This window comes from Sardina pilchardus, chromosome 20 (assembly GCF_963854185.1).
Source record: "Sardina pilchardus chromosome 20, fSarPil1.1, whole genome shotgun sequence".
NCBI lineage: Eukaryota > Metazoa > Chordata > Actinopteri > Clupeiformes > Clupeidae > Sardina > Sardina pilchardus.
The window spans coordinates 6,589,121-6,601,838 of NC_085013.1; the positions used below are offsets into that span (position 1 = coordinate 6,589,121).

General features: G+C 46.5%; 1 protein-coding gene across 1 annotated transcript in view; it reads left to right on the forward strand.

Annotated features, from left to right (window-relative positions):
* The window catches only part of plekhh1 (pleckstrin homology domain containing, family H (with MyTH4 domain) member 1), a 50,208-nt gene that overhangs the window by 31,166 nt on the left and 6,324 nt on the right, over positions 1-12,718 (forward strand). Inside the window, exons 8-25 of the mRNA XM_062523454.1 lie at positions 170-942; positions 1,096-1,168; positions 1,254-1,345; positions 1,600-1,747; positions 3,419-3,555; positions 4,667-4,777; positions 5,072-5,158; positions 5,675-5,833; positions 6,238-6,318; positions 6,539-6,718; positions 7,063-7,174; positions 7,583-7,695; positions 8,742-8,918; positions 9,147-9,244; positions 9,410-9,587; positions 10,660-10,815; positions 11,064-11,161; positions 11,629-11,770. Of these exons, the coding sequence (XP_062379438.1) occupies positions 170-942; positions 1,096-1,168; positions 1,254-1,345; positions 1,600-1,747; positions 3,419-3,555; positions 4,667-4,777; positions 5,072-5,158; positions 5,675-5,833; positions 6,238-6,318; positions 6,539-6,718; positions 7,063-7,174; positions 7,583-7,695; positions 8,742-8,918; positions 9,147-9,244; positions 9,410-9,587; positions 10,660-10,815; positions 11,064-11,161; positions 11,629-11,770 (2,915 nt within the window). The remainder of the gene's footprint in view (positions 1-169; positions 943-1,095; positions 1,169-1,253; positions 1,346-1,599; positions 1,748-3,418; positions 3,556-4,666; positions 4,778-5,071; positions 5,159-5,674; positions 5,834-6,237; positions 6,319-6,538; positions 6,719-7,062; positions 7,175-7,582; positions 7,696-8,741; positions 8,919-9,146; positions 9,245-9,409; positions 9,588-10,659; positions 10,816-11,063; positions 11,162-11,628; positions 11,771-12,718) is intronic.

The window sequence follows — 12,718 nt, forward strand, 5'->3', positions numbered from 1 at the left end:
GTTATCATTTTAGAGCTGAGGAAGTGGCCTATTAAGGCTCTCTAATAGGATCTGTGAAAGAATAAAAAATGTTTTGAGGTTATGGATTTTTATTACGGAAGGCATTTGTATTTATTAATGATTCAATTGAATTACAAGCCTCTGTCCTTGTCCGCTTGCTGTTGTGTAGAAGCAAAGAAGAAAGCCCTGGAGACGATAGACAGCTCGTCCTCTGTCGACAAGATGGCCGCGTCCAAGATGGCGGAGGGTGCCACTCAGGGCCGAGGCCGAGGGGTCGTGGCGGGAGGCCTCAGTGTCCCTTCGGTCACCACCGCCATGGGGGACCGGGACCACTCATCAGACGAGCTCAACAGCAAGTTCCGCCTGCACCGCCTCCGATCGTCCTCCTCCACCTCTTCCTCCTCGTCCTCCTCCTCCTCCTCGGCCTATGAAAATCCGCAGGCCTCCCTGCTGCTGCTTCCGCCTGCGGACGCCCCGGCGGTCGCCTCCGCCCTGGCCGGCGGCGGCGGCCCTCGCTCGCCCCTGGCGCCCTGCTTCTCGCTGCCCGCGGGCACCAGCATGACCCTGCCCAAGGTGCGCACGCCGCTGAGCCCGCGCGACAGCATCCAGCTGCTGAAGAAGCACCAGAGCCAGCCGCAGCCCGGCCTCGAGCGCTTCCACCACATCAACGTCAGCATCGACCTCGGCTGCGCCGGCCTGCCGCTGCTGGCCCGGAGCCTGTCCCAGGGGGGGCCCACGGCCGCGCTGGCCGCGCCGCAGGTGGAGGAGACGGACATCGACGACGGCATGGAGGGGGTGGAGGAGGGCGCCCAGGCCCAGGGCCAGGCCGACGGCGATCAGCCCTGCGCCGGAGGAATGCTGTCGATGGGGCTGGTGAAGGAATGCCTGGATCCTGACGCGGTGAAGCCCCCAACGCCACCGTTACATCGCTTCCCTGCTTGGGTAAGGAGAAAGAAGGGAGAGCAGGAGAAGGAGAAGGAAAGAGAGAGAGAGAGAGAGAGAGAGAGGGGGATGGAGGGAGGCAGGCAGTTTCACGTATAACTTTGCAAATAACAAATAATGCTCATGGAACATGAAATAATGTCTCTTTTACAGGAGAGCCGTATCTATGCTGTGGCCAAGTCTGGTATGAGGGTGTCTGAAGCCAGTCCTGGTGCCAAGGGCGCAGGTAAAATACTTCTAATCTGGTGCGTCTTGTCACTGTGTGAATGAATTCCATAGCTTACGTTGTGTACTGTGTGTGTGTTCTACAGTGTCCAGCCTGTCCCAGTACCCCTCCGCTGGTCCATTCACTCACCTCATGTGTAAGAACATTAGTGTTCCTGTCTTCACCACTCTTAAAGGGGTAAGAATGACCCTCTGATCTTGTTGCACCTTCAACATACCTACCTTTTTAAAAGTTTAAAAGTAAATGATTGTCTGTTATGTATCTCTCCTGCCTACACCACTCCTAAAGGGGTAAGAATGACAGACACTGTGATCTTGTTGCACCATCAACAAACCTACCTTTTTAAAAGTTTAAAAGTAAATGTTTGTTTAAAAGTAAATGTTTGTCTGTTATGTATCTCTAATGATTGGCTTTTGATGTTGACTCTTTAGAAAGCCACACAGATCAGCACTTCTCCTCTGGTGGAGGACGATTCGGGCTCCGAGGATGACACCAGCTCTCTGGGCTCCTTGCGGAGCTCCGTGCTGGGGCCCGACCGCAAGGGCAGCACTCCCAGCAGTCCCCGGGCCCTCAAGAGAGGTGAGGGCCCCCAGCAGCTCAGACAGCAACCCACTGTGTGTGTGTGTGTGTGTGTGTGTGTGTGTGTGTGTGTGTGTGTGTGTGTGTGTGTGTGTGTGTGTGTGTGTGTCTGTGTGTGTGTGTGTGTGTGTGTGTGTGTGTGTGTTTGTGTTTGTGTGTGTGTCGTGTTTGTGCATGTGTTCTGTATAGACATCATGTCTGGTAGACGGTCAGGTGGTATGACATAGAACGATGGCTTTCAACCAGTGTGCCATAAGGCAAAGTGAGGAATGAAATTTTGAGGAACCCAATGCGTTTTTATACAGGCTCATGAGCATCATTCTCAGTCTCCATTGTATGCAGCAGGAATTTGGTGTTCTGAAGCTCCTGCTGAGTGAAGCTCAGAGTTAGCCTCAGCTCCACCATCGAGGACCCCATGTTATACACCATGTCTTTGAGTTCCTTAAGCTCAGTCGAGACACCTAGCTGAGTAGTGAGTGAAGCAGCAGCAGCTCCAGTAGTCTGGCTCTCTGTCTGACCATCAGTCTGGGTGCTCTGAGTCTGAGCTCCACACATGGAGAACAGCATCGCCAGCAGTTTGACGACAGCTGTCATCTTTGCCAACATTCTCTGTCACACACAGAAATATAGTACTAAGAGTAGTAGTAGCTTTAACACTTTTATCTGAGACGCGGTCTGTGAACATTCTCTTTTTATACCTTAGTTAGTCATTATATAAGAATTGTAATCACTTTAGGCTGGACTTCAGCCCAGGGACACAGATCGCATCTGTGTGATATGGTGTTTTTCCCAGCACATTCAGTTATCGCTGTTTTGGAAAGTAGAAACCTGTTGCCCATCTGTTGCCATTTTGTCTGTAGTCCAAGGTGAACGCAGACCTGGGGCCCTCCACAGCCGTTGTTCCCCACCTTTACAGCATCAGTCGAAATTGTCAAACTGAAAAGAAAATCTTCAATATAGTCGAAATATATTTAGTTCTAGAGGGCACGATGAAAAGTTGAAAAGACAAAAAGACGATGCCAGGAGTACGGTCTCCAGGCTTTTCCAGGTACAAACTTGGTTGCTGTGTCCCTCACTTCTACTGGCACTGCAATAGTGTGTTGTGTAGTTGTTTATTAAACTAAAATGACAACATTGCTGCATGCCATCGAGGGCATGTATACCTGTATTTGTCTTAGCTTCAGTTCAGGAGCATGGGCACTGAAAATCACTCTCCTACATCAGAAGTGAGGCAGCAATTGCAACCAGGAACCTTTGTATGTGGTGAAGGGAGGTGTTTCAGGGCATACTGCCGATGCTAAGGTCATGGTTTGTGTTCCTGGAAGCACAGGCACTGAACATCAGTCTGTAAGTCTGTTTTTACTGCTTTGGCTGAGAGAAATGGTGGTGGAAAATGCCTATGCAGAAGTTTGTGTCAGGGGTCATGGATATTCCTATGGAAAACTGGATATTCCGTTGGAAGTTTGTGTCAGGGGTCATGGATATTCTTATGGAAAACCTGACATGATGTTATACACATCTGCGTTTCCACGATGAAGCCTGTAATGGTTTTTAATGCTGTTTCACTTGTGTGTGTGTGTGTATGTGTGTGTGGGTGTGGGTGTGTACATACACGTGGCTGTGTGGGATTGTGTCTAATGAATGTGTGTGTGTGTGTGTGTGTGTGTCCAGGGGTGTCGGTGTCGTCCATCAGCTCAGAGAGTGACTATGCCATCCCCCCGGACGCTTGTTCTCTGGACAGCAACTACCTGGAGCCTGAACACAAAGTGCAGCGCACCTCCTCTTACTCCTGTGAAAGCACTGGACCGGTAGGAGACCAGGAGTTTTTTACATTTCTTATTTATTAGTCTAATCTGTATTTACTACTCTAATAATCTATCTTTATTTACTGCTACAATCTGTCTTTATTTACCACTCTAAACTATCTTTATTTACTACTGTACACTATCTTTATTTGCTAGTGCAGTCTATCTTTATTTAGTACTATAATCCATCTTTATTTACTAGTGGAGTCTATCTTTATTTGCTTCTCTAGTCTATTTTTATTTACTACTCTAATCTATTTTTATTTACTACTCTAATCTATTTTTATTTACTACTTTAATGAATCTTTATTTACTTATCTAGTCTATCTTTATTTGCTGACACTCTTTATTTACGATTTAATCTATCTTTACTACTCATGTCCTCCTTACGTTGCTATGCTGGATGGGAGAATATAATACATTTATAAAATATAATCTATATTTCTGGTATTCTGAGGGCCATTCAATTCCAGTCTATAAAGGCAAGTTGCATACACATCAACTTGTACTCATACACGTATGCACATACACACATAGGGCCTCTCTCAACATCCCTCCTCGATCCTCGATGCTCGGTCCTCCAGACTTGTTCCCACAGATCTATATTTAGCACTGGATAGACTATCCCATTGTTGCCACCCCATCGTTCTTTATCTAGATCAGTGAGGAGGAGGACCGAGGAAGGAAGGGAGGATGTATAAAACATGAATGAGAGGCACCCATAGTCTGTGAACTGAAATTCCCTGCCCGAATCTTTGGCCCACGCATCCCAGCGACCCATCACTTTCCGAAATAACTAATGGATTACTAATGGACAATTTATTCCCTACACTGGACTATCTTCATTGTCATTGTAACTTTCAAACTACAAATGACTGTACTGTAACTGACCCAAGGCAGATGGGTTGGGCTCTTGAGTCGTGGATCTGTCTGAGGTTTCTTCCTATATGTATCTCCAATTCTAGGGAGTTTTTCCTTGCCCCTGTTACTCATGGGCTCTCTTTGAATGTCTAACACTCTGTAAAGCGCCATGAGACATGTGTAATGTTTTGGCGCTCTATAAGCGAAATGAAATTGAAATTGAAATTGAACCCTTGCTGCTGTGTGTCCTCAGGAGATGCTGGAGAAGTCGGGTTACCTGCTGAAGATGGGCAGTCAGGTGAAGGCCTGGAAACGCCGCTGGTTCACCCTGCGGAATGGAGAGATCCTCTACTACAAATCACCGGTCAGTTCCCACTCTCTTCACCTTAGAAATGACCTCGTGACCTTGTGAAAAGCACAGGTCTTGCAGTAGTCACAATGTCCAGCCTTCTACAAATCTGTTGAAGTTGAAGCCTAGTTGTAGCAAAGATATGCATATTCCATGCCTTTGAGGTTAACCTTGGTACCCCTTTACTGGTATGGCTAAAACGGAATACATTTAAATGACGTCAGTGGAAACATTGATACTGTTCCCATGGAAAAATCAGAAATATGATGTGAAATCTGAACATACACTTTGTGCGATCTGTGTGTTTAGAGTGATGTCATTCGGAAGCCCCAGGGACTCGTCGAGCTGAACGCCTCATGTCGGATTGCCCGCGGAGAGGGGGGGCAGACGTTCCAGGTGAGAGATGTCACCTGTGCAAACACATTTCCACACACACGTCAGACTCATTCATCGTCATGGATCTAATATTTTTGTTTCATGCCAAGTTAATTTATGGTGCTAAAACTGTGATCGTTGAGTGTTTTAATATCTGCATGTGGGTTGTAAGTACATGTGTCCCAACACCATCAGAAGACAGATGTTTTAGTTGTAGGAAGTCTGGCGTGTGCAAAAATATTTTTCGATGGTAATAAATGTTTAAAATATGAATTCACTCCTGCCTCAGGCTGAACTGGCATACCTGACTGTACAGAAGACCATTTGAATAAATATAGTGGGAGAGGAATGGGAACGTCAATTTGTTAGGACTTGTTAGACTGCTTTTGTGCTTCCCATAATTTTCCAATGACCCTGTTGAATAATTGCCTGATTCTATAATCCAGATTATCCGTGCTGACTGATCTGCAGTGAGAGGTATTACCGTCTGCGTGTTCGTTCATCCTGTGTTTTTTGTCATGAAAAAAAAAAAAACAGCTCATCACGGAGAAGAAGACCTTCTACCTGACAGCTGACTCCCCCAACATTCTGGAGGAGTGGATCCGGGTGCTGCAGAATGTGCTCAAAGTCCAGGCCACCACTCCGGTTTCCATGGAGACCGCCGTCAAGCCGACTGTACGAGGCTGGCTGACAAAGGTAGAATTCAAAAGACGTATTCACAAAAGCGTAGGAATGAGATCCTTTCGAAGGAGATACTGAAGTTATTTAGATTCTTTACACCAAGATTTGTGAACGTACAGTATGCACTACTGAATTGCTGTAAGAGAGACAATTCTTTTTAGAATGTGGCTGGTGTGTGTGTGTGTGTGTGTGTGTGTGTGTGTGTGTGTGTATGTGTGTGTGTGTGTGAGTGTGTATGTGTGTGTGTGTGCATCCATGTGTGCCTTTGTACCAGTGTAAGGTAGATAGTCCAACTGTCCTTTCAGCGTGCTGGGCAGTCTTCCAGAGCCCTTAATGAAGCTGATTTATCGAAGGTCTTCCTCTGGCTCTCCCGCTCCGTCATTCTCTCTCCCCCATGTGCTCTCTGTCTCACGTTTCAGGTCAAACATGGCCACTCTAAGCTGGTGTGGTGTGCTCTCATTGGGAAGGTCTTCCATTACTACCGCAACCAGGATGATAAGGTGATGTTAACACACACGGACACCGTATAGCCTCTCTGTGACGGTTTCCCATGCATGGATTTAAGTCTAGTTCTAGACTAAATCTCCATTGAAAAAAAATAGTTTAGTCCAGGGCTAGGCTTAATCCATGCATGGGAAACTTGGGCATTCTGTGTCCAGTGGTTGTGAGCTAAGTGTTAACTGAACTGTGACGGTATCTGTGTGTGTGTGTTTTGTTCAGTTTCCTCTAGGTCAGCTGCGCATGCGTGAAGCGAGGGTTGAGGAGGTGGACAGGTCGTGTGACTCGGACGAGGACTATGAGGTCGGGGGACGTGGTTTCCTGTCGTCCCACTGCACACTGGTGGTCTACCCCAAAGACCAGAGCCCCACGTACATGCTGATAGGAACCAAGCAGGAGAAGGTAAATCACACACACACACACACACACACACACACACACACACACACACACACACACACACACACACACACACACACACACACACACACACACACACACACACACACACACACACACACACACACACACACACACACACAAACACACACTTCACGAATGTGACTCATATACTACTACAAGGGACATTAAATCATGTTCAAATGCTGTTGGGGTGATGACTATGAACACTATATAGTCGTCTATTCCTTCAGCAATTTATCTTGAACATTGAGAAATGTAGTAACTAAGTAACTATTCATGACTATGTAACACTAATAGCAGGTTGTGTTTCTCTTCCTGCTCAGGACACCTGGCTGTACCACCTGACCGTGGCGGCGGGCAGCAGTGCCAGTCTGAAGGTTGGCACAGAGTACGAGAGGCTGATTGGCAAACTCCTGGACATGGATGGGGACCCTGGTAATTCAAGCCAAACATACACATATTTTGTTTTTATACACACATCTTGTTTTGTGAGCAATATACTTAGGGTGTACAGAATACCATTTGCCTTCAGAATCATATGGTCACCACAGAAAACCTGTACATAAGACATAAATACAATATGACATAGCCTTCTTGGACACCACCTGTCAAGTCTTGACACCTGAGTATGATTTACAGGAGACGCCAAAGCAATGGCAGATATATCATATCTCATACAGTCAAATCAAAATCAGTTCTATGTCTGCGAAGAGACACCTTCACCAAGGGGAGAGTAGTGTTTGGCTCTAAACTCGAAACAGACCATTTTGATTTATGAAGTGTAAATGTATTTTCCGTGGAATGATGTGTTTGAGTGCGCATTGTGTGTCCTCTCTGACGCAGACTCGGAGCTGTGGAAGCATCCGGTGTTGTGCTTCAGCAAAGACGGCCTGCGCTCCCCTCTCACCACGCTGCCCTCGGAAGCCCTGCAGACGGAAGCGCTCAAACTCTTTAAGGTGAGATCTCCTTTCTCTCTGTCTTTTGTCTCACACACTCTATCTCTCTCTCGCTTTTTCTTTTTCCCCCCTTTTCTGTCTGTCAGTGCATCTCTCACACATTTTCCGTCTCCTCTTTTCTGTCACTCTCCTCTACTGTGCTTTACTCTCATCCATCTCTCTCTCTCTCTCTCTCTCTCTCTCTCTCTCACACACACACACACACACACACACACATATACATACATGCATGCACACACACACACACACAGACACAGACACACACACAGACACAGACACACACACAGACACAGACACACACACACAGACACACACAGACACAGACGCAGACAGACACACACACACACACACACACACACACACACACACACACACACACAGTCTTTCCTGCCTCTAAGCTCAAGCCCATTGTGCACTTCCTGAAACACACAGCGTGTTGACTGTAAAAGCGATCCATCTGCTCCGTGCTGTGTCATGCACTGGCATGGCATGTGCCACACTGTGGTCAGGTCCTCTCGGCTTTAATTGAAGACCTTCCTTTGTCGGCCAAGGGCACGGAGAGTCCCTCAGGGCCGAGTCTGGGAGAGGGGGGGAGGGAGGAGGGAGGGTTGCCGCGGTGACAATGTCGGGCCTTGTTCTGTGAAGGGGATGAGAACAAGGGGGAGTCGGAGTGCACGTCGTACAGAGTGGATCCCTCTGTTCCAACAGCTCTTTAGTTCTGCTTTGATGAGTCGGAATCCTACTCGCCCATGTCACTGCTCTTTCTCTTTGCTTAGTCGTACACACTAGGACACACACACACAGACACAGACACAGACACAGACACAGACACAGACACAGACACAGACACACACAGACACACACACACACACACACACACAAAATATCGGTGTAAACTTTCTCTATCTTGGACATTCACATACTCATGTGCACATGTGTGCACAAATACATTCACACTCTGACACACATAAACATAGTCATTTTTAGTTTCATTTTTAGTTTAATTGTTCATGTGTCTTCTATGTCTTCTCCCCTCCTCTCTACAGTCTTGTCAACTGTTCATTAATGTGTTGGTCGAGTCGCCCTCCATCGACTACCACACGTCACTGGCCCAGAACGCACTGAAGGTGTGCCTGACTCACCCCGAGCTGCAGAACGAGATGTATTGCCAGCTGATCAAGCAGACCAACTGTCGCACTCCCAACAACTACTCCCTCACACAGGTGGGCACACACACACACACACACACACACACACACCCACACTCACACTGAAATGGGACTCCGTAAAATGCTGAAACACAGATTTTTGTGCGTCACGTAGACATTTCACCTTTTCACATTCTCTGTCCAAACTGGATTGGTAGCACAACAGATAAGAAACTAGACACATGACACAATATGTGACCAGTATAAACATTGTAATGTTTAACACCTCTGTGACTGCTTCAGTGTTGGCAGCTGCTGTCGGTGTGTGTGGCCCTCTTCCTGCCACAGCAACACGTCCTCTGGTACCTGAAACAGCATCTTCATCGCCATGCCGACCCCAGGTAAAGATACCCAGATCCACATCCACCACCAAACTGGATATGCATGCAAAGGAGGATAAGCGCTTCAGGCTATTGGAAGATACTGTATCTAACTGAAGGTCTCAGTGGGTTTATTTGTGTTTGTGTGTGTGTGTGTGTGTGTGTGTGTGTGTGTGTGTTTGTCAGGACTGAGGTGGGGAAGTATTCTGTGTATTGCCAGCGGTCAGTGGAGAGGACTCAACAGAATGGGGAGCGTGAGGCCAAACCGTCCCGCATGGAGATCCTGTCTATCCTGCTGAGAAACCCCTACCACCACTCTCTGCCCTTCAGCATCCCAGTGCACTTCCTCAACAGCACCTACCAGGTAATGCACACGCGCACGCACGCACGCACGCACGCACGCACGCACGCACGCACGCACGCACGCACGCACGCACGCACACACGCACGAACGCACGCACACACGCACGCACGCACATATGAAAACCATGAGATGAAACATTCCTCTGAAATTTTAAGAAAGATTATGTGAGGTAGTCCATTGTGTGTCCATTTTGAAGGATCGTTATTATTATGTTGTGGAGACCCTTGTTTTTTAATCTTTAGCTTTTTTAACAGATGATGTGGCGTGCTGGCTTGTAGAATATTTAATTGAATCCATTCTTCCCTCTTCCAGTGTTTTCTGTGCCACTGGCTGCAATATGATCAATCCAGCCCTCTGTTTAACAATTGGCAAGATGTTCTTTTTCATGAAAAATCTGCACCCTTTTTCTCAAAACAAACCTTGGCTCATTGCAGTCAAAAAGTTATGTTTTAATTTCATCAGTTCACAAGATTTGTTTCCAAACGCATCAGGTTTGTTTAGATGTTCCTTTGCAAACTTCTGGCTCTGATTTATGTGGTGAGAAACCAGGCAAGGTTTTAATTGAATGACTTCATTGAAGGTCATATTTGTACAGGTGCACCACCCCTCCAGACGCTAAATCCTCCTGAAGGTCAAAAGAAGGGTTTTGATTAGTCTTTCAAGCAATCCTACAAGCAGTTATTTCTTCTTCAGTCCTCTTCATCTGATAGTTAATCTGTTTGACAGCCACCATTCTTCCACTGTATGATTTAAAACATTGAAACAGAAAACATTGAAAACATTGAAGCAGATCAATCACATTCTATGATGCATTGAGTCTGTAACTGGCTACCACTCAAATGTTTCTTTTTGATCAGTAACATTACTGTAATTCATGCACAGATTTATCTCTTGTGATTTATGCTGTAATATGGCAATTATGAAATTACTTTTGATTGTGAGTTGTGTAAAAAATGGGTTCCTAGTGAAAAAACGTTGAGAAACACTATTCTACACAAGCATACAAACAGTATCCAAACAAGACAGAGTTACCCTAACAAACCCCCTCTCCCCATGTGTGTGTTGTGCTCAGGTCGTGGGCTTTGATGGCTCCACCACGGTGGAGGAGTTTGTGCGGATGCTGAACCAGAGAGCAGGGATGAGAAGCACTCAGCTGTCTGGCTTCGCCCTCTTCACCGACGACCCCTCAGGCTCTGAGCTGGAGCACTGCTTACAGCCCCACGCAAAGGTGTGTGTGTGTGTGTGTTTTTGTGTGAGTAAGTGAATTGAGTGAGTGTGGGTATACTGTATGTATGTACAGTATGTGTGTGTGTGTGTGTGTGTGTGTGTGTGTGTGTGTGTGTGTGTGTGGGTGTGGGTGTGGGTGTGGGTGTGGGTGTGTGTGTGTGTGCCATCTCCATTTAGGTTGTTTGGGGTCATTTGGCATTTCAGATAAATATTTACTGAAGTGCTTCTTATTTTTGTCTTTGTCAACAGATCTGTGACATAATTTCAAAATGGGAGCAGGCGTTGAAAGAACTGAACCTTGGGAAATATGAGGGAACGCGCATTGTCCGTCTTACGTACAAGAGCAGGTGTGTTTGAGCTTTTTTGCAGAAAACATGCTTTTATGAGATTGTCTCAAAGAAAATGATTGCTTAATCATGAAAAAATGGACTCTATATGGTTTGCTGCAATTTTTAACACTAATACTATCATTCTTTAGTATATGTGCTTGAGTATTGATTCTTTGTCCCGTCATTTCCCAACTATTAGCCGCAGCTTACAGTATACATTGATTTTGCAAAATGTCTTCAGCTATGAGGTTAATACATGTTTCTTTTAACTTGCATAAAACACTGTTCTGTGGCTTATACACAATACTGTACACAGGAACCTATGCTTGCTAAATTATGCCTGTAAGCTTTATTCATATTGCTTTATTTTATTGAGGATTGTAGAGAGATTGTCATTAGAGTAATTAAACAAAGAATACATACATGTTAACATGCACACCAGTCCACAGGCTGCTCCCTGACTGTGTGTTTGTGTGTGAGTGCAGACTGTGCTTCCGGGCCCAGGCCAAGGGGGAAGTGGAGCGAGAGCGCCTCCTGCTGGCCTACCAGGTGAATGAGGAGGTGCAGCAGGGCCACTTCCCCGTCAACAAGGAGCTTGCTCTGGAGGTGGCTGCCCTCATGGCACAGGTACGTTTGTGTGTGTGTGTGTGTGTGAGTGAGTGAGAGAGAGAAAGTGTGTGTATTATGTTATAGTGTGTATTGTGCTATAGCTAATGGTGAAGCAGACACTGCTGCCCTTCTGATCTATAATGAGTGTGTGTGTGTGTGTGTGTGTGTGTGTGTGTGTGTGTGTGTGTGTGTGTGTGTGTGTGTGCTTGTGTGTACGTGTGTGTGTGTGTATGTGTGTGTGCGTGTGTGCGTGTGTGTGCTGTGCAGGAGTGCCCTTGCACAAAAGCGAGCTAATAAAGTCCAGACGTAATTTAAGAGGCCTGGCTCAGATTAGTGAAGTCATTCTTTCATGGCGCAGGCCATTCCAATAACACTGTTTGGGCTCAAGAGTTGTGACGTTAACTCAAGCAAGCTGTGAGCGAGGAGTCAGATCGCTGAAATCAGCGCGACGCCCGTGATCCGCTCGTTTCCTCGTGCGCTCCTCCGCACAGAAAACCATTAAGTCGTCTTCCCAACGTTTTGGTTGCGTTTTATGGAGCTTTTCCCGATGCAAATGAGTCACAACATTTTTAAAGTCCCATCCATCTGGCACTGTTACGGCGCACTGTCTCAACTCAACAGGCACTTATTGAAGGCAGGCAAATAGCATTTCAACACGACTTCAAATAAGGTTTCGCTTAGGAGTGTAAACGACTGTTTGTTTGTTTGCGTGCCGATTAGCATCTCTCTCCTTCTCTCTCTTTCGCCTCCTCTTCCAAGTGGACCAAATGCAGTAAGTTGCAGTGTTTGGCTGAATGAATGAACAAGTGAGTGAGTGAGTGAGTGAGTGAGTGAGTGAGTGAGTGAGTGAGTGAGTGAGTGTGTGTGTGTGTGTGTGTGTGTAGTAGTCCTCTTAAACCGTGTGTGTGAAGTAGTCCTCTTCTGTGTGTTGAATCTGAGGCTGTGTGTAGTGAGTGCTCCTCCCTC